At 37.2% G+C, this 20,983-nt stretch overlaps 1 protein-coding gene across 6 annotated transcripts in view; it reads right to left on the bottom strand.

The window, feature by feature from the left end:
* FER (FER tyrosine kinase) overlaps window positions 1-20,983 on the bottom strand; it is a 166,514-nt gene that overhangs the window by 92,525 nt on the left and 53,006 nt on the right. For all 6 annotated transcript variants that reach the window (XM_065860271.2, XM_071802506.1, XM_071802507.1 and 3 more), the window contains exon 11: window positions 3,725-3,817. In XM_065860271.2, coding sequence (XP_065716343.1) covers window positions 3,725-3,817 — 93 coding nt within the window. The remainder of the gene's footprint in view (window positions 1-3,724; window positions 3,818-20,983) is intronic.

The following is a 20,983-nucleotide window of genomic DNA, read 5'->3' as shown; positions in this document are numbered from 1 at the left end:
TGAAACAATCGATAATTATTCATGTTTGTGGTGTTATTAAAATTGCACTATTTTTATGAACAAGACTTCTGCCTCCAACATATTTTCTGTATGATACAATATTCACGCTGACTGGCTATGGAAGAAAACATAGCTGAAAGCCCTGAAATAACAGTACAAATGTAAGATACATAATAATGTTAAAATTGATTTCAATTCAGTTTACACCATTTAGTGCTAACGTTTCTACTGGATTTCATAGTTAGAATTATACGGTTTAAATACAAGAAAGGTTAGTCTTTAAGGAAGACAGAAAATAAAGCTACCCACACAAAATTAATCTCCCATCTCTTTCTTTTAAACTTCACTGAGTTCAAATATCACTAAGCAACTAAATACAACTAATTAGATTCCTGAAAGAACAAGTTTGCTTTCTAGGCCTTGATGTTTTACAGTTTCTTGCTCATTTGTATGTACACACAGAAGCACTTAGTGATTTGACAGCTTAAAAGAAATATTTTTCTAAGATTTTTGTTCTTAATTTGACTGGAAGCTAAAAATAAACAATTAAGCTAAGGGGTGTGTGCCCTTATATACTTCATCACATTTTTTCTTTTGAGAGGAGGGAAATGCCCTCATATATTTAGCCACATTCCTCATGAACCTAGTACTGTCCTCTTTACTTATTGTGAGGCCCCTTCTCTCTTCCTATTTAACAACCCATTGAAACAGCCATGAAGCAGTCCCCAGCTGCTGCTGTTCCTCTAGAGAAAAGTTCAGCAAAAAGCAGAGTATAATTTCTAACTCCAAGAAATTACATATTTTTTCTATTTACAGTCAATTAAAAGATCATAAGAATGAGAATGATATTTTATTAAACTAACAGCTTACTCACAATAAATTTCCACACATATATTCTGAGCTCAAACTTTGTGCACTTCCTTACTTTCCATCTTTTAGCAAACTAAATATTTTGTCAAGATATTTTTGTTCTAGCAGTGTAAAAAAGGGGCACAGACACAGGTAAGTAAAGCAACATGTTTAGGTTGATAATTTGAGACAATTCCCTGTGAAACATCCAGCCTTTAGCCTCAGAGTACATGGCTCATTCCCATATGCTAATAAACAATCTGAAACCAACAATAATACCACCTATTATCCTACAAACAATAAAAATCATCCTATAAACAAAAACAGATGTCTGTGCCAAGCTCAAATGCCACAGTGCCAAAAGAATAAGCAGAACTGCAGAAGGTGGCATTCATGAGCCAATTCATTCCTAATACTGCATTACAGGTACATGAAAGTTACCCCTTTACTTTTGTTTCCTCTCCTCATTCGATTAAACTTATGTATCTTGCTATAATAGAAAACTGGCTTGCATTTTGTCCGAGAGAAGCCACTTGAATCTTCAACCTTGCTGTTTTCTCTTCAAATTATACTTTTTCCCATTATTACCCTCTACTTTCTTACTCTGAGAACATGTAAATAATTAAAGTACCGACACACAAGTAACAGTTAAACTTCTGGCTGCTTTTGGAAGTGTATGGTTTCTCCACAACTTTCTTCAGATGAAAATTTGTTTTATCTAATTACACACAAAATTCAGCTTGTCCCACCAATTAAGTATGGGATGGTGTTTTCAGAATAGTATTACATTTAAAGCAAGATATGGCTCCACTTTTAAAGTTTCGATATACTTAAAACATACAATATGAGAACACGTAATTAATATAATATTTTTAGTCTACTCTCTACCAGAGAATCAATATTTGCACTTTTACTACTCTGCTTTGAGATGCTTTTTTGTATTGGTCTATTTAAAACAATAACAAATTTTTTAGTGTATGTTAGTATTAATTTATAATACACTTATAATAACTTCAAATACTTTGGAGGTAAGAAATTTTAAGTACTAGTTTATACATATAGCAATAAGCATGGTTATCAGGAAAAAGCCAAGCAGTTGACTACATTAAGACCTAGGTATTAATTTGTAAAGTAAATTTTAGCTGTATAAGCATGGTTAACTTTTCTAACATACAAAAAATTGCTAAATCATAACACAAAGCAAAAATGAAAACTGATTGGTTTATATATTCTGACTATATATTCTAATATATTTATATTTATTATTATATTTATATTTATTATTATATATATTTATATATTCTGGCTATTTTAAATGACACTTAAATTAGAGTCAATGCAAATTTTAACATTGACTTCCCCCAATTTAATCTTAAATGTTCTGTCTTGATCTTCTTTTGAAATTTTTTCTCTGAGGCAGTTTTAGGTAGTATATTTTTATTTTTTAAAAAATTTATAACAAGTTGTATAATACACACAAATAGACAAAGTTGAAGGCTATGCCTCACCTATACAAAGAACAGCAGTCAGATCAATATATTTTTTAATATCTGAAAAGTTGTATTTTTACATCAATTAGAAGTTTTATAAATTAAAAGCCATGATAAAGTAAAGACTTTACCTCCTGGGATATTTCAATATTTTAGCGGGATTTTTCCTAGTACATTTCAAATATGCCATGCAACTTTCACATTTTTCATAAGAACAGCCTTCCTATGCTAATTTTATCTCATTATCATATATGTTATTAAATTTCTTCTTCACTATACAATTTTCCTATGTATACACATGTATATATACATATATGTACATGTATATATGCAACTGTAATCTCTTTCACACATTCTGAATATTGTATAGCTTAATAAAGTTTACCGGGTCTTTTACTGGGTCCTTGGAAGCAAACCTGTAGCATAAAATAGAAGGCCCATTAATTCTGAAGTTTCCTCAAAAATGCTGTTTTGAGCTAATATGTCACGTGACAAGATCACAATTGAAACACAGTTTAAAAATGTGTTGTTGTTTTTTTTTTTTAATTCTGCCCAACTTTTGGGGGGCTGTTTTTCTTGTTTGGTTTTTGGTTGGGGTTTTCTTGTTGTGGTTTGTTTTTGGTTTTGGTTGGTTGTTTTTTATGTTTTTGTTGTTGTTGATGCTGGGAGGGTTGGGATGATCACAACTTCAACTTCAGGAAAACACAGGAGGAAGGTTTCCAAGTAAAATCTGACACCTAAGAAGGTAGTAGTTTTCTAACTAGTATTCCAAGCTTTTGAAAACAAACAGAGATAATACAAAAGCAAAAGAAACAAGAATGTTTCTTCATCTATTAGGGAACCTGAACAAAAGTCAAATAGAAGTAAGATATACCTAACAACCATTTTCAATGGGGATCAAAGCAAGAAGTATAATGCCTAATTACTTAAATAGTACCAGTAATAGAGGAAGCAGTAGTAGTAGCAGTAATAATATGCATACATACTGATGCCTTTATAACAAGTATGTGGAATATGATTATTGCAACAATGGGTTAAGATATGAATGACCATGTTCTACTACAGAATATGATAATGCAGTTCATTTGCAGGAACTCAGATTCACTGGGGAGAATACTCTCAAAGTATAGCACCTGTTTGGGAGATGCAAAGAACATACAAATTATCTTTTTCGGCCTAAGTGCAACAAGTTGTTCTGACATACTACTATGCCATGATATTAGCAGGTCTGCTGATCAATCAGAACAGTGTTTTTGTAAAATTATTTTAATGTAATTTTTGTCCATGTGGATGGAAATGCATGATGCTTCAGAAAAAAAAAAATCCTACTTATACTGTAAAAGTAACAGATTGTAGTATAACACTACATTATTGATACTACTTACTGACGATGAGCCCAACACGGATTTTGGAGACCTTATAATTCCAGCTATGGAATGACGTATGGTGTCAAATCTTGAGACTTTGTCCTTCTTGTCCTAGGAGAAAAAGCAGTATCTCTAATGAACACAAACAAATCAGTATGATGATTGAATTACTGGAGAACATGACATATAGTCTCCTGGATTTTATTGAAATAAGACAGGGCTTGAGCCTGCAGTGATACAAACCAGAAAGTGTCTACATCAGGAGGATTAAGATAACTCCTATCAATTTAACCACTGACAAATTCTGTCATTCTTTATATTTTACTACTTTAAGTAGCACTATTGTTAACTATAAAGAGAAATTAAATTCTTTTGTACCCTAAAAACAAAGGACATAATTCTCAGTTCTCCTGAAATTTGAAACCATATAATAAAAAAGCTCACATGGTAAAACTCAAAAATATATATGCACATTACCATTATTTAATATATGTTTGCTTTGTTTGTTTTGGTTTGGTTTTTTGTTTTCGCTTTTATTAAACATATTTTTCCCTAGCAACACACTACTTGTAAATATTAGTACCAATCAGTGCAAATTATATGATCCATTTACTTTCTGGAACTACCATAAACCTTAGGTGCACCCACTGTCTGGATTTTAAATTCAGTAAGAGGAGGGCTCTAACTGGAACACTGAAACAGCCTTTAAGCATCTCTAGCTCAGTATAAGACAATGTAAATTCTGAGGTGGTCATAACCTGATTTAGTGCAAAGATTGTGTATTTCTTAATCTCTGACTTGCCATCAACTCTCAAAATTAACATCACAGAATATTTCAAAAAATACCACTTCAGTTTATTCCCAGACTTCCAAATAAGCAAAAAAATCTATTCATTCTGTATACTGCATATACCAGTGTTTGAAAATTATTCCCAAATAGTATTTAGTTTGCAGGATATAAGTTATACTTTGTCTTAGTAAAATAAATTTCTTTATTTTGGTAGCAAAACTCTGCAATATGCCTTGATTCGTGTGCTGTGAAAAAAGAGTGCAAAAACCAGTCAACTCGTCAAAACACTAATACGAAGTTTATTAGTCACTGAAATACTCATTAACTATGTGTCCACTTACCCATCAAAAACATTTTTATGCCTCTTATTGGACTCAAGTGATACTGCATGCCAACTAATTTTTTTAAAACAAAAAACTCTGTGCTGAGTCCAGACCAGCTACATTTCTAATCACTTGCCAGAATTAATAAAAATAAATCTCCACTAGAGTTTGGACTGGTGCTTCGAATAGGTCATGAATTTTCTATCCATTGGACAGGAACACTTAGCAAAACTGCTGAATATCCAACTGCTTACCGTGGAATGGTGCAAGACTGATGAACCCTTATATGGAACACAAACTGTTTCATGGGTGAGACTTCTTGTCCTTATCCTTTTTGGAAAATAATGCAAAGCACTACTGCTTTTATTTCCATATAATATAAAAAGGATTTACTAAGACAAGTAACTCTTTTATTGAGAAACTGATTGATACCAACTACTTAAAACCACCTGATTAGAATGCTCTGTCCTTTTCCACAAACAACTTGTTTTGCACCCAGCAGCATTACAATTCTCCTGCCACAAGACAAAGAATGCTGAAACCCTGTTTACAGTTGTGCACACCTCAGCCAGCCTTTTCATTCCCAGTTCTCTTTTTCCTTCTTAATAGCTGAAAGAATTAGCTCAGCTTTTTTAAAGAGATGTCACAGCAGAAGACAACCACTCTGGCACTCTTAATTTTACTTCCCATTTTCTCTTCTGAAAGATGAGGAAAGGAAAAATAAAGCATAAGAAACCAAAAAGAAGCATAAGGTTCAGGCAAGCTGAGAAACACAAGTGAAGCACTCTCTATTTTGCTTGAGGATTTCCTCAGGTGCATCTTTATACATGACATACAGAAAGCCAAGCCGCTGTGTTTTTTTGTTCACTTTGGAAGATCCTGTGCAACATGAGGTCCTGTTCATTTTAATGGATCTTCCATGAGAATTTATCTTCTATGGTCATGCACAACAACTGTTAGGGTCTTGTGGACAATAATCTCCCTTTTGCCAGACATACAGTTCAGTCACTGGGCAAACACCACAGATCTTAGAGTCCATGAAAAGTAATAACATACACCTAGAAAAGTGACACAATCAAAATGATAGGCCATAAGAATCACATTCACAATGTTTTTTTGAATGAATGACAGCAAGACAAAGTAGCAAGGCAAAAGATTTCGTTTAAAACAAACTGCATAATGTAAAAGCCCAAATGAGCTTTTTAACTGTGTAAGTACAGAAAAAATGGCTGGATCTTAGATGGTATTATAAAAGAAAAATAATCTGTACTCTTTTTAGTAAAGCAAGGAAGTAAGAAGCTGGAGAGGGATCTAAGATAAAGATAGAACAGAATTAATGCTTCTGAGGGATGGGCAAATTATAACACTTTTCTCTACTGATCAAAAGGTAGAAGATTAGCAGTAAGAGGGACAAAGCACAATGCGGCATATATTGAATATTGCTATAAACACTAGTCAAACGTGTACATACAGATGACATAAATAAACCAAAACTCCAGTAATACTCCATTTAAAGAAAGACTGCCTAATGAGTGAGATACGAACTACCAGCATGGATACAGAAGTTGAACATGGGATTGCAAATCAAATTAGAGAAACTTCACAGGAAATTATGAGGAGAACTCTCCAACTGAAAGAGAAAACAGTCTGTCCTGGTTTTGTTGAAGAACAAGTTTCTCTTTTGGTGAATTTTGCCTGTCAGCTAAAGCCTTCATGTTACTGCATTTTCCTGGAGAACCAGACACATGTTTTGGTAAACCTAGCAATGGAATGCAAACTTATTGATAAGTACAGATGGACATCTCGCGAGAGGGGCAACGAAAAACCGGTGACCAAGAAACTGACCAACGGTGTATAACATTCCATTCACGTGAATACTTCATACAAAAGTGGGAGATCACGAGGATCTCATCCCTTTTCCTTTTCCCTTCTGCTTATGGCTGACATTAGGAGAGGACCTTGCTGGTCGTCCCTGCGAACTGAGGCCTAGTGACAGACTGAATCCAGCTCCGGTCGGCAACAGAGTCTAATCCAGGACTTTGGGTGCTGGCTCTGCAGTTGTTGAGACTTACAAGATTGGTTTTGTATATTCTGTATTGTTTTCTCTATTCTTATTAGTAGCATTAGTAAAACATCTTTAGTTTTTCCAACTCTCTTCTCTCTGTCCTTCTTTTCCTCCCAATCGCCTGTCCTGAGTGGGAAGGGGGGAGAGGGAGGGGCAAAAAGGGGGAAGTTGGGGGGAGAGGAGGTTAACAATACATCTGCCAGGGTTTGATTGTCACCCCGCAATCCTAACCCTCGACACAGGCTCAGAAAAAAAAAAAAAAAAAAAGATATTTCAATGAGAATAATGTAAACAGTGGTAACTAAAAGATGAGCGTGATAGTACTGTTTCTGAGATTTGGCTGGGGAACTGGTTCTCAGAGATTCTAATTAAAACCGTTTCAGTACAGTACAAGAGCTCTTAGATGAGACCAGAAGGGAAGAATTCCTGGTAATTATTGCAAATGATAGGTTCAATGAACTTAGAGATAAAAAAGACAAACCAGACAGTATCTGCCAGAGCAATTAAGATGCTCCCTGTTTGTAAAGTGAATGCTAGATCCATTTCTGGTTTGAAGATACAATTTCCCTGATGAAAAAGGTGTCAGAATAACATTCATCTTAAGGGTTCATATTTAGATAATAGGGAGAGCAAGGAAATTTTTTTCTTTTAGAAGGCTACAGAAGTCTGGCATGGGAATGCAGTTTTGTGATTTGCAATCAGGAATTCTTAAAAGAAGTCTTAGAGAAAATAATTTTCTGGAAATGATCCTCAGCATTAGTCACTTCAGCAGTGGATATTAAAGTTATCTAGGAGAGGCCCCAAAACCATGTAATAAACTTAGACCAAGACAGTAACTCTGACCTGCCTATTGATTAGTAGGTATGCTAACCACAAAATAATTGTGTGCTTGTTTTATAGCTATTAGCACATACTAAAGGAGATGTAAATGTTGACTCTTACTAAAACCTGAACATACAGTCAAACATGCCTGATGCCTCTAAAGTCTATATTTTATTTCAGAAATAACACTAATCTCATACCTCAAAAGGCTTTTCCTTTTCCTTTTTTTTCTCATCCATGACACCACTGAGTACCTCAGAAAGACCACATGTAGAAAACCGCATAAAGAATCATGCTATCTTTACCAAAGAAAACAGGGTATTTTAAACTACTAACATGGCACTCACACATGGAATGAGTTGCTGTCTGAATATGAGCTGGGCAGGTAATTTACCTTTGAAGCACCTTTCCAGCAATAAGAATATGTATTTTCTTAGCTTGCTGTTGTAGATATCTAGAATTGGGAGACACAACTGTGCAAAGCCATGAAGATGTAACAGACTTATTAAAAAAACATTCAAACCTAATTAAAGATCTATCAAGTACACAGTAAAACCAAGTAAACAACACAGCTATTAAAAAATCACTTTTTGATACCGTAACATTTTCTGTTTTAAGCACAAGTAACAGCTTCCAAAGCAGCAGAAATTATGTGTAATTGACTCACACATATTATAAAACACTGCACTGGATGTAAATGAAATGTTCCATCTTCTGACCTGGAGTAGGCAGCCTCAAAAACAAGACTTACTGGTATGAAATTTAAGAACATCTATATTTTCTCAGGCCAGAGATACATCCCAGGCCATGACAGTGGCCTCTGGGCCTGTAAAAAAAAGGAGAATGGTAATGCTTCAGAGCATATATTCGTCCTCTGAAAATCTGTGGTATAAGATCTGTCTTAGTGTGAGATAAAATGTTTCCACATCCAAAAGTCATTGAGGGATTTTCCTTCCACAAATTCTTTCAGCTGCTTTATGAATCTGTATAAACTATTACAACCCACTGCTGCAGCAGCCAGTTGCACAACTTAATTGCATGTTTTTGAAGAATATGTTTGTTTACTTCCAATCATCTGCCAACTGTGGTTATTTGATGGCCCCTACTTCTTGCTTCTGAAGAGACAGTGAACAACCATTATTCCGTATTCACCTTCTCCATGTCACCCCACACATCTTTGTCACATTCCCCTTCAGTCTACTTTTTGACATCTGAAAAGTACTGTCATTTATTCACTAACTCTACAGAAGCTTCTCCACATATCTGAGCACTATTTTGCCTCCATGAATTTTCCTACCTCAATTTTTTAATTTAGGGAGATGAAAATCAAAGGGGTTGCATGGAGACAGACTCATCTATGTCATATATAGCAAAAGAACCAGCAGCAACAGACAATTTGCATTGAGAAAAACTCCATTTACATACTAAAAAAAAAAAATTCACAATGAGGACAGTGACCAAATACTGAAACAGGTTCCCCAGAGAAATGTCCATCACTGGAGCTGTTAGACAGCAAGGCATTGTGCAGCCTGATGTAACATCAAGATGACCCTGCCCCAAGCAAGAAGCAGGACCTCAGGTCTCCCTGAAATCTCTCTCAGCCTAAATTATTCTGTAGCTCCACAGCATTTGGGAAGCAGGTGCACATCAATGTATACAGGGATAGAATGTTTTCTTCTTTATTCTCAACTCCTTTCCTGAAAATTTCTAGCGTATTTTCTAGTTTTGACAACTAAGTAAATAGTGACCTGATATCTTCTGGAACATTTAAACTGCATTTTGAGTGGTAACTCACAGTTCATTATGGGTATATGTGAAATCAAGCACTGTTACTACAATCTGGTCTGCTGGAATGTAATTACACAATATGATACTAATATAAAAAAAACAAGACTGTTAGAAATAATATGTGGAATTTATAACAAGTCAAGGAATTCACTTAACTTGCTATCAAAAAAATATTTGCTTTATTTCCAAATAAAGTTTTTTGCTCTTGTGATTACTTATATGATTACTTACATACCAGAATCTTGAGGATACACATTAATCTAGAAAGTAATTTTTTTTGTTCACAGAAACTGCAATAAGAAATACCATTAAATAAGAGATGGGTGAACCACTTAGAGATAAAAATCTGAAAGCTTTTGGCAGATTTTACTTAGGAGAGCCTCAGATTTCAGTAAACACTGTATAAACATATATTTTTTTTTAAATGGAGCACGAACACTATGATTGACCCTATGCTTTCTTTTTGAGTGATTATCTATCAGAACAGAACATACAGTTAAGCTCTCTACAGTATGTTTTCTGTTTTAATTAGACTTTCAAAGGACCAATTTTTCAAGCTATGTAGGAAATGTCAGGGAAATGTCACCTTCATCTTTGAAATTATTAGTAAATCTTCCAAACATACAAATATGTATTAAAGGTCTTTAAGCAAGTAGAGTACCACTTAATGGGGGACAGCAATAATGTTTCCAGAGACATGTTACCTTTTAATTATTACATACTAAACAGTATCTTTATTTGGGGTGGGGGGGCGGGGGGGAGAAAGAAGAAGATAGGATTTTTACCTCACTTAATTATCATCAAGAATGTCAACTGTACTCTAGAGAAGATTACTAAATGTACTGCACCTAAGCTGAGGCACTGAGATCCTGTGGAAGGAAAAAGTAGCCAGACAAAGGCTTTTGCAAGGCAGACAGAGAGGTCCCTGAAATTCAGTAAGGAATTCCTGCTTTGCTTAATGAATGTATCTGTACACCACTAAATACTAATACTCCTCTATACACTCGTCATGATGATGTCAAACAAAGGAGAACTGAGTTCACTAAAGAAAATTTAAAAAATTCAAACTTCTGAAAGCTTAAAGCCAAATATAGAATTAATACATATGTTTGAAAAATTAAGTTTAAATGCCATCACCTTATAACAAGGAAAAGCCTTCCACCCTGCAAAAACCTCAGGCTGTTATGTAAATGTACAGCTATTAATTGTTTCACTGATTTCAAGAGCACTGTTATTAATCAATAACGGTATTATTAACCGAAAGTACAAATATCTTGCGAATGCTTACCCTATCACTTTACTAGTTTCAAGTAATCAAAAATAATCAAATTTCAGTCTGTACAGCACTTTCTGTAGCTGAAATGGAAGTACCTGGTCATAACATGACATTTCTTCTCCTCTGTTGTCATTGCCACATCACAGGAAGGGATCCCCTAATACACACACAAGGCTCCTCTTGCTATAATTCTGTGTAAGCTCATGAAGTTGCAACAGGAGAACATAAAACAGCCTGCACTGAGCTCCTATTTGACTGCAGTACTTAATGTTCATAAAAGCAAGTAAATCTACATCTTCTCACATCCTCTGGCAACTCACCATCAAAAAAAAAAAAAAAAGACATGATGAACTAGCTGCTGGTCAAAATCACCACCTGCCAGACGAATATACCAGAGTTTATGGTTTTGCAGTTACATACAGTAACAATACTGGAAAAAACAATCAGTAAATCAATGAGAATTCATGAATGTGACTTGAAATTTCAGGAACATAGCCATAAATTTAAAAACAACATAAAGCTCAAAATATGTTAGGAAATAAATGTTAAAAGACCACAAAACGTGCAAAGCAAACCAACTGTGAGGAAATTTTGTATTTCCATCATTTAAATATTACAGTTTGCCACATAGCTATGAAAAGCACATGCTTTATTAGCTAGAAATAGACATGCATCCACAAATCATTTAAAGTTAACAACTCCGAGGAGGATTTTTGGTGCAAAGAGGCTAGGTTTATTCTGTACTTTATTACTGTATGCATCCAGCTGAAATAGTGTCAGGTGTGTATGATGCAATTCTACAGAAGAACGGAGAAATAACAGTAATGTTAGAACAGTTGCTCCAGAGTTGTAATCAAGATCAACACTATAGCTGTAATCTGAAGCAATGAAGCCTTCATTTGAAATATGTTTTAAAACTGGTTATATACATGCATACACACACACACACACACACACATACACAGAGGTTGATATTGCAATCTCCCTTCAACTTAAAAATCAAAAAGTATAACTGGAGCCAGAAAGAAAATTATTGATAAGGCAATGGAAGAAATTGATGTCTTTTAAATACACGTGTTATGCTGCACAACTAGTATTTGGAAAACTTTCTCTATTTGACTAAAGTATGATAAAACATCAACGGATCAGTTTTTCTCCACCAAAGATAGACATTAGCGTAGAAAATGAATTCTATGTTCTGAAGTTTTCATGCACTAATTTTTCCACAGAAAGTATAAAGGCAGACAGTGGTTTTGGCACTAGTTAGCAAATGACTATATTCCATAATAGCATTCCCTCAATTGAATAGCAAAGTTTTAAAAAAGTTAACATCTAACTCTTCACACAGGGCAGTTTTTACAGAGCAAAGATTTTGCGAAAGACAGCTATGGGGACTAATAATACGAAGTCAAAGGTAAGGAAACTCCGGCCTACATTTCGCATGAGGCATGAACAATTTTACAGTGCAAGTGGCTGAAGTATTAATACCAAACTACGCATACAATGCAAATGTGCTGGTTCAGCTTGGATAGCATTAATTTTCACAGGACAATGGGAGGGGACACGGGCAGGACAGTTGACTGAAACTAGTGAAAAGGATATTAGCTACCAAGTGACGCCATGGTCAGTGCAAAATGGGGGGCTGGCTGGCGGAAGGAACTCGCTGTTTGGAGGAGCTCGTTGTGTGGGGGGAATCGCTGGGGTCTGGGGTGCTCTTTGATTTCTCCGAGATGGACAGCATAGTTCAATCATGTTTTGAGCACAAAGCAGTGTCTGGGTCTTTGCAGTACAGGATCAGAGCTCATGGGGGATCGCTACACGGGAGCAGGCTGGGCATTGGTGTTGCTGCATGGTGAGCAATTGCATTGTGTACCCCTCGCTTTGTATATTCTTACATTGTTGCTACCGCTATCATTTATCTTCTCTTTTTTGCTGTTTTGTTAAGCGGTTTTAATTTCAATCCATGAATTTTGCCTTTTGTTTCCTGATTTCTCTTCCCGATCCCACTGTGGGTGGGGGAGAGGTGAGTGAGTGACCACATAGTTCCAGCTGCCAGCAGAGGCTAAACCATGACAGCACCAAAAAATTAACTCAGCAGATTAAGCAGATATAAATACAACTTCCATGTAGTTTTATGTGAGGTTCCAGACCACTGAACATGAAAAATATTTCATGAAACGGCCAAAAAACCTGAATTCCTAATGGTCTCTGCAACCATCAGTAGCAGAACTAAGGAAACTATGAAGTTCACCCACAGCTACCACCAGCATGCTGGTGAATCCCTGAAGAGTGTTGCACATGCCAAAGTATGCCACCCAGAACTGGAAATTATCTTTATTAACCACAAACTTAAAATCATAGTAATGTTTCCCAGTAGCTTATGTATACTTACCTACCCTGCAGACTGAGAAACACAAACCATTCCCCTTTCCTCAATACTAGCAAAAACCTGGTTATTTTAAATCTCCAAAATTCCAGATAGGAAGCCAAGCCACATTTCAGCAAGGCACAAAGCATTAACTGTTTTCAATCCTTTATTCCTGAGCTGCACAGGCAAAGCTCCTCTGGTCCCACCAACTACAGTGGCATAAACAACCTGACAGCAAATCTGACTTGCAGTTTGTAGGGAGAGGATTAGAAGGCAGAAAAGAGAAAATCACAGCTGTGAGCTACAAGCAGGCGAATTATTGCTGTCATTGAGGCTAGTCAAAAGATGTTCCACAAAAATACAGGGAATACAAAGCAAAAGTAAGGGATTAATGAGAAGGACAGTTTGTCCTAGTGATACGGAAAACAAAATTTCACCTGTTCTCAACTCAAGGAAAGGTTCCCTCCAAAGGGAGATTTTCTAATGAGGATTGCATTTCTTCAGAATTCAGCATTTTGTATCCAAGATAGAAGATATGGGTAGACAACTGAAGCAACTAACTGGATGATGTACCAGCTGCATAAAGTGAAAACTGAAGCTACAGAAACAAGTAGTCTGTGTTATCAGCCAACAAAGCAGAGCACTGTACCAGCTGGGATTTACGCAGCCCAAAAGATAACCAAATACAGTATTTATAAACATAACATGAACTGAATGCAGCATGCTGTTCGTAACTCTGCTTAGTGTACAGGTCAATTACTTCAATTAGAATGCATTACTCAGTAACAGAAGAAATGACATTGTCTTTTCAGATCTCATTAAATATATATTCAAAAAGCTGTAATTTAGATTGGGTTGTTTTTTAGTCACAAATACACACAGTAATGCATGCTAAAGAAATCTGTCTGATAACTCTAGTGGTGGAGTCCAGATTTCAGGCATTTACGCCCAAGAAAGCCTAGTCCTTGGAAAAGGATTAGAGGCATTGAAGCAGCTATACCCTGAAGTGCCAACAGCTGCGAGGGAAACAGTGGCCAGAAGTCAATACGTAAGGAAGGAACAGAGAACAAGAACATCCGTTCTATATTGCAAGGCCTTGAAAGCTACAAGAGACTGCAAGTCCTTCGAGGGTTCACAAGACACCAACAAACTCAATATTCAACAGCTGCAGACCCCCAGGCTGTGAGCAGGGACTTGCAACCCAACTTTAGCAGAGGTCCATGCCAATGTAGAGAAGACAGTACTCCATCTGGAGGGGGTGAAGGGAAGGAACCCCTAAGTTTTCCCCTAGCCTCAAAGGAAGTTCCTCGAGGTCTGTGAAGAATCCAGTCTCCCCAGTCACCCACTAGGTGAACTCACCAGAGGTGTGTTGTCTATAAGATTATTATCATACTGTTCTAACCGGTTTAAGGTAGCGTTTACTGGTACGTGCCTTCTCCACACTGCCATCCAAAAAACTGGCAACTACCAATGAAGATCCCTCTTATGATTCATTGCCTGGCTCTAATGAAGCCACCCTGGCAAATGTTACATCAAGTGACATGAGATAGCATTACACGTTATGTAACCTGACAGGATCTAAAGCCTTTTTGTGAGCCTACTGTGAGAGGAGGCATTTGTTTTATCATAGTAAAACCAAGCTTCATGGACTTAACCCTGAACAGCTTCAGTCAGATGAGACACAACAGGTTCTTTGCCAGATTCACATTTACCTTAGCTGTATTAAAGAATAAAACTGATTCTTTCATAACAGGAAAGATTTTGTATTAGAGAAAAACTGTCACATATTTCAAAAAGCTAACTCATTGCCCCGTAAAAAGATTTCTTGAAGACAAATCATCCCTTATGTACTTGTCACAGATTACTGTAGCCTGGAACTTGCATCAACTATCACTAAACAAGCACAATTACACTGTAATGAGATCCTGTTGGGTAGAAAATGCTCACAATTCCCAGCTACAGGTTTGTCTTTTTGCCTGCCCCCTCCAGAGACAACAATGTCTCCCCTTTCTGCTATAAAGAGCAGCTAACTTTTACAGCAAACTAGTTAACATAAGAAAATCGAATTTATATCAGCTATGAACCTTCATTTTCCTTGAGGATTGGAGCTTCCCTTTCAGAATAATGAGAGACTTGTATATCTATGTTTCTTTTCTTTTTTTTTTTAGCTCAGAAGTTTCTTTTTACCTTTTTAGTACACTCTCTGAATATACCTTCCCTCACTTAAAAATAATAACAAAAAATCAGATCCTGTTTCAGCACAATGGTATACAAGCCACCTCAGTGTAATACCTGCTCAGTCACATCACCTTCTCCTGTATTGTGACACTCTCTGCACACCCAGAATAAATTCAGTATAACAATTAACAAGTTCAACCACTCTAGAGAGCTGCTAGCACAGAAGATGAAATCTTCAGGTTACCACGACACAGAAATTGTCGAGACTTCCATTTCTCTCTCTCATACCTACAGTTACTTGTGCTCATTTTCATCACAGTCACTAAGTAAATGCTAAATACAGGTGTTCAGAATGAGATAATTTCAGTTCTATTAGCCATTGTGAAAGTCCACACTGTTAATAACAGAAGTTTGTACTACATAAAAACCCAAACACTGAGTGATTTTAGTTCACTTTGAAGCCAAGATCTGGAAATAAAACAAGTAATTCTGGGGCACATCAGAACCAAACATTTGCAGATATAGCTCCTAATACTTTAAATTCTCAGGCTATGTCACTCGTATCATGTATTTTTCCTTATTATACTATTTATGCTTGGAATTAGCACCCAACACATCACTGGGGCACCATGTGTTGAAAAAGGCAAAGCCCCCTGGAAATATTCTCTCTCATGGAATACTGACAACCTGTAAAACAGCACATGCATTTTTAGATTGTTAGGTTGGCTCCATTTCCTCATCCTCACATTCAACTCATCTACAAAGCTAAAAATTAAAGCAGTTATTTCATGTGGTAAGCAAGTTAGAATATTAATGTCTGGGTCCTGAGGTATGCTTCAGCAGCCCTGACCAGCCTCACTGGGAGATTCGCACCACTCCTGACCACATGCCCACCATCTCCATTTCAGCTCAGCCCTGGGCACCAAGTCCTGGCCTGACCTGTATCATAGGTACCTGTCTCCAGCTTTGCCTTTGGCCCTGCCTCCTGGATGAGATGGCACCCCATCAGTAAGGGCATTGCCCAGCCTGTGGGTCATCATCTCCTGGATCACACCTCCTCTTCAAGCACCTGGTTCTTGCTGCATCCTAATAATCATTCAGGACTCATTCCCTATCATATCTCTGATACAGCCTATGCAAGGAGATTTTAAAGTGTGATCACATCTCAAAGAAATAATTTGAAGAGACTTTTTCCCTGCAATTTTGATTCCTGTGATTCACTAAGACAGGAAATATCTGTAACCTCATTTCATTGAAATGTCATGTTTATGAAACTTAATAAAGCTGCTAAAGGCTAATTAGAAGTCAAATAGCTGTTGAAACTGGTTTTAATAAGTCCCTAAAAGGATTTATAGAAAATAAATTAATTGACTAAGAACTTTACTTGCTCAAGTACTTGCTGACTAGGAACAAAAGGACCCATTAGGAGCATCTGGTAAAGAGATGATCTAAATTCAGCATCTCTCAAATGTCAGATCTGAGCTTTTTTCCACACAACCACCTCCTCTGCTTTCTGTCCAGGCAAGAGAATCAAACTTTGAGGCAGGCAAAGCTACTCTTTGCTTAATTTGAGTTTTTTTGTTTCTTCTTCCTTTTTTTTTTTTTTGAGTTGTACAGATATATAACCTTATTTTGCTAACAGAAAAATTCTGCAGTAACTTCCAGAAAACAAACCTGCTTTTAACCCACAGAATTGTACAGGTCAGGAATTGATTAAAAATAGAAGTAATTAATCAGAGCTCCAACATGCCTCAAAAGTAAAGGCCTTCATTCATTTTTCAAGAATTACAAATTTTCATGCATCTTGGCTGTGATACCTGACGCTTCCCCTCTTCTAAGGATGAGGACATTAGTTTCAGAAACTCCTGAATATCTACTATTATCTTCATGCAAATGACATTGCCTTTCTCACATTACCTTAACACAATAACCAAATAAATATAAGTTTATTGTGGCCTGTTCCTGTACCTCCCCAAAATGAAGCCAAGATAAGTAATCCTGGAATTTTTTTACTAGATTACAGTGACTATCACATCTCACAATGGACTTTCACTTTCCCCAATGTTAAAGACTTTTCTGACCCAAGAACTTCAAAGTGTCTGTTGGAAAGTGTTAGTATCTGGTTTCCTTTTTGGTTTAGGTTATCCATGACATCCACATGGGGCTGGCAGACATGAGTCACAGCTTGATGTCAGGCAGGATACCTCAAGCAATATAAAAATTGCATTAATGTCGATGTTCAGGCACCTGGATCCCAAATTGACCGGAAATGTTCTGCATCTATCTTACCGCAGGATGACCCAAATAAAAAAATACAGTGATATGTGAAACATGCTATTTCATTTGCCCCACTGTTGAAGATCAACAGTGAAAAATAAAAAGGAGGAAAAAAAATTATCTGGCCTGTATCTTAAGCTCATGCTCCGAAAAATGGGTCAGATCACCATTCTGCTTTCTCAGTCTGTAGCAAGCAAGACGTTCCCTACACAACAAAAAAGAGGACAGGCCACAAAGCAAACCATAAAATCATATGCTTCAAATCTAGCAATAAACTACCAGTATCACTAGATTAAAACCCTAAATTCTAATTTCAATAAATATTTAATAGTAGATTTTAAAGACTTTTAGAAGCACAATAATTGCCGTTAAGAACAAGGGTATTTTTTGAACAGCCACTTAAAAAAAGAAAAAAAGGAGACAGATGATTTAAAGCAGACAAATTCCATCACATTATTTGCTGTGTGTTGCCTAGAGGCTATGAGAAGTTTATAATCACACTAATTCAGTCCCATCACTATGAAAATAAAGGGAAGAAGCCAATAGTGATAATTCTGGAGAAGAATTATTTCTTTCCTCCCAGCACACAGAGAAACATTCCAACACACACTGAAACATACAAAGGATACCAGCATGTGATTTCTGTTCAAAGGCAAACCTCTGAGTGACACTTTCCTAATTCACAGAGAAGATTTTAACTAAAATAACAAATCCCCAGTGGGTATGCAAAGCTGCAAGACTACTATGATGAAGGCTTCTCCCTCAAGGAAAATTGAAAGCTCTTCAAATATTTTTGGCAGTTCAAGAGACACATATGTACTTATCTAAAGTAGATTACTCTCCTTCACATGGAGTGGATAAACAAATTCTGCACTTAAAATATTCTGAGATTTTTTGTTTATTCTGAACAAGCTACCTCCCTGAGTTCTTCCCAAAGTTCACTCACACTTCTAATTTTGCCTTTGCTCAAAGTCAGGTTATTGCTCAACACTTTTTGATAGATAATATGCGAACTTTAAGAAATATATAACTTCTGAGCCTTAGTCTACAAAAATATTATCTTCGTGGACAAGATGTCCAGCACACAGCTGGGTAAACACACAATGCAGTGGGTGAGCAATTGCCTGAAGGGCCAGGCTCAAAGGGTTCTAGTAAATGGGGTTATGTCAGGCTGGGGATCAGTAACTTGCGGGGTTCCACAGGGATCCAGCTTAGGGCCAGCTCTCTTCAATGTCTTTGAAAATGACTTGGATGCAGGACTTGAGAGACTGCTTAGTAAGTCCGCTGATGACACAAAATTGGGAGGAGCTGTTGACACTCTTGAGGGCAGAGAGGCCCTGCAAAGGGATCTGGACAAATTGGAGAACTGGGCAATCACCAACTGCATGAAGTTCAACAAGGGCAAGTGCCAGATTTTGCACCTGGAACACAGTAACCCTGGCTGTACATACAGACTGGGAAACGAGATACTGGAGAGCAGCTCTGCGGAGAGGGATCTGGGGGTTCTGGTTGATGACAAGTTGAACATGAGCCAACAGTGTGCCCTGGCAGCCAAGAGGGCAACCGTGTCCTGCGTGCATCCAGCACAGCATTGCCAGCTGGGCGAGGGAGGTGATTGTCCCGCTCTGCTCTGCACTGGTGTGGCCTCACCTGGAGCACTGTGTGCAGGTCTGAGCAACACAGGATAGAAAGGAGATAAAGCTACTGGAGAGTGTTCAGAAGAGGGCTGCAAAGCTGGTGAAGAGTTTGGAGAGGAAGCCATATGAGGAGCAGCTAATGTCACCTGGTTCATTCAGCCCAGAGAAAAGGAGACTGAGGGGAGACCCCATCATGGTCTACAGCTTCCTCACAAGAGGAGGAGGAAGGGCAGAAACCGGTTTCTTTTCTCTGACAGAACCCAAAGGAACGGCAGGAAGATGTGCCAGGAGAGATTTAGGTTGGACATTAGGAAAAGGTTCTTCCCCCAGAGGGTGGTGGAGCACTGGAACAGGCTCCCCAGGGAGGTGTCACAGCCCCAAGCCTGAACAGTGTTCAAGAAGAGACTGAACAAGACCCTCAGGCACATGGTGTGAACTGTGGGGTTGTCATATGCAGGGACAGGAGTTGAAATTTATGATCTTTATGGGTACCTTGCAACTCAGGACATTCTATGATGCTATGATTCTACTGTTAGGTTAATCTTTTACCTCAGAAGTTTCTAGGCATGTTCACTGGAAAGACAGTGAGCCTGACAGCTCCATTGTCCTCCCATCTTGTATATTCTGGACCAGTCAGTAATACACATGTGGGACAAAGTATGACTGAGTTTATCTGTATATTATCTTAGCATCTCCTTTTCAACTGTTCTGTTCACCCTCCACACTTCCCAGAAGCATCTGACATTTGGAGCATTTTTGCTCCATGTTAAATACTGGCTGTAAGCCAGAAACACAGGTCCCAGCCAGCAAGCTTGTAAAGTGGCCCAAAGCAAAGATCACTTATTTGAACTTCAGCTGTCCAGGCATCCAATACATGTAACTGTTTATTTCCAAGTCTTTTATGAATTAATAGACGTGATTTCTACAACATGACTGCACTGTCAGTGTTTCCTCTGCCGAGACAGATTAGAGAAAGGGTAAGGATGTCAACACTGCACAGACTTACTTTGGCCCTCTTTCTATTGACGAGGCACTTAAAATCTTAGAAAAGCACAGTGTAAGCCTACAGGGTTTATAAATATATAAATCAAATAACTGTGAAAGGCTCCCCTACCCCTTCCTAACAGATGCTCTTATGTAATCTTAGTTTTATATAAATGCCATGAGCCAGAAATTAGTAGAAAATTACTTACGTGGACAGATAAGCAAGGGAGTTTTTTTGCTGATGCATTACAAAGCATAGGAATTCCTCAATTTTTTTAAGTCAGTAAGAAAAAAAATAATTATTTTATCCCTACCATCAAGCTTTTTGCTACTGCTGCAATGGGCTGTCACAGAAGCTAGCCATTTCCCTGTATCTGTTTGAAAATAAAGATCTCATACAGCCTGAGACAGTATGGGAAAAGGAGACCCCCTGGAGTGTAGGTACATCTCTCAATGGATTATGTTTCAGGGCCTTATGATTCATCATCTAAAATGCATTTAATGAAGCATCGTTAGTCATATATCCAACTCTTGTAAATGCCCTTTCGTATCTATGTAACTGACTTTAAAATTCAAAATGTACAAATCAATTAAATTTGTCAATTACTATTTTAGTGAGAATTCTGAAAACATTTGCCTCAAACTCAAACCGGCAGAGGATGACTCTAAGAATAATTTACCACAATCTTCACTAAAAGCTGGCTTATCCTACTTTCAAAACAATTGCTGAGAATAGCATCTCTTTGAAGCCTCTTAAAAAGGAATGACA

The sequence above is a fragment of the Patagioenas fasciata genome, chromosome Z (assembly GCF_037038585.1).
Source record: "Patagioenas fasciata isolate bPatFas1 chromosome Z, bPatFas1.hap1, whole genome shotgun sequence".
Taxonomy (NCBI): domain Eukaryota; kingdom Metazoa; phylum Chordata; class Aves; order Columbiformes; family Columbidae; genus Patagioenas; species Patagioenas fasciata.
The sequence above is the reverse complement of the archived record's forward strand: the minus strand, read 5'-3'. Positions and strand labels throughout refer to the sequence as shown.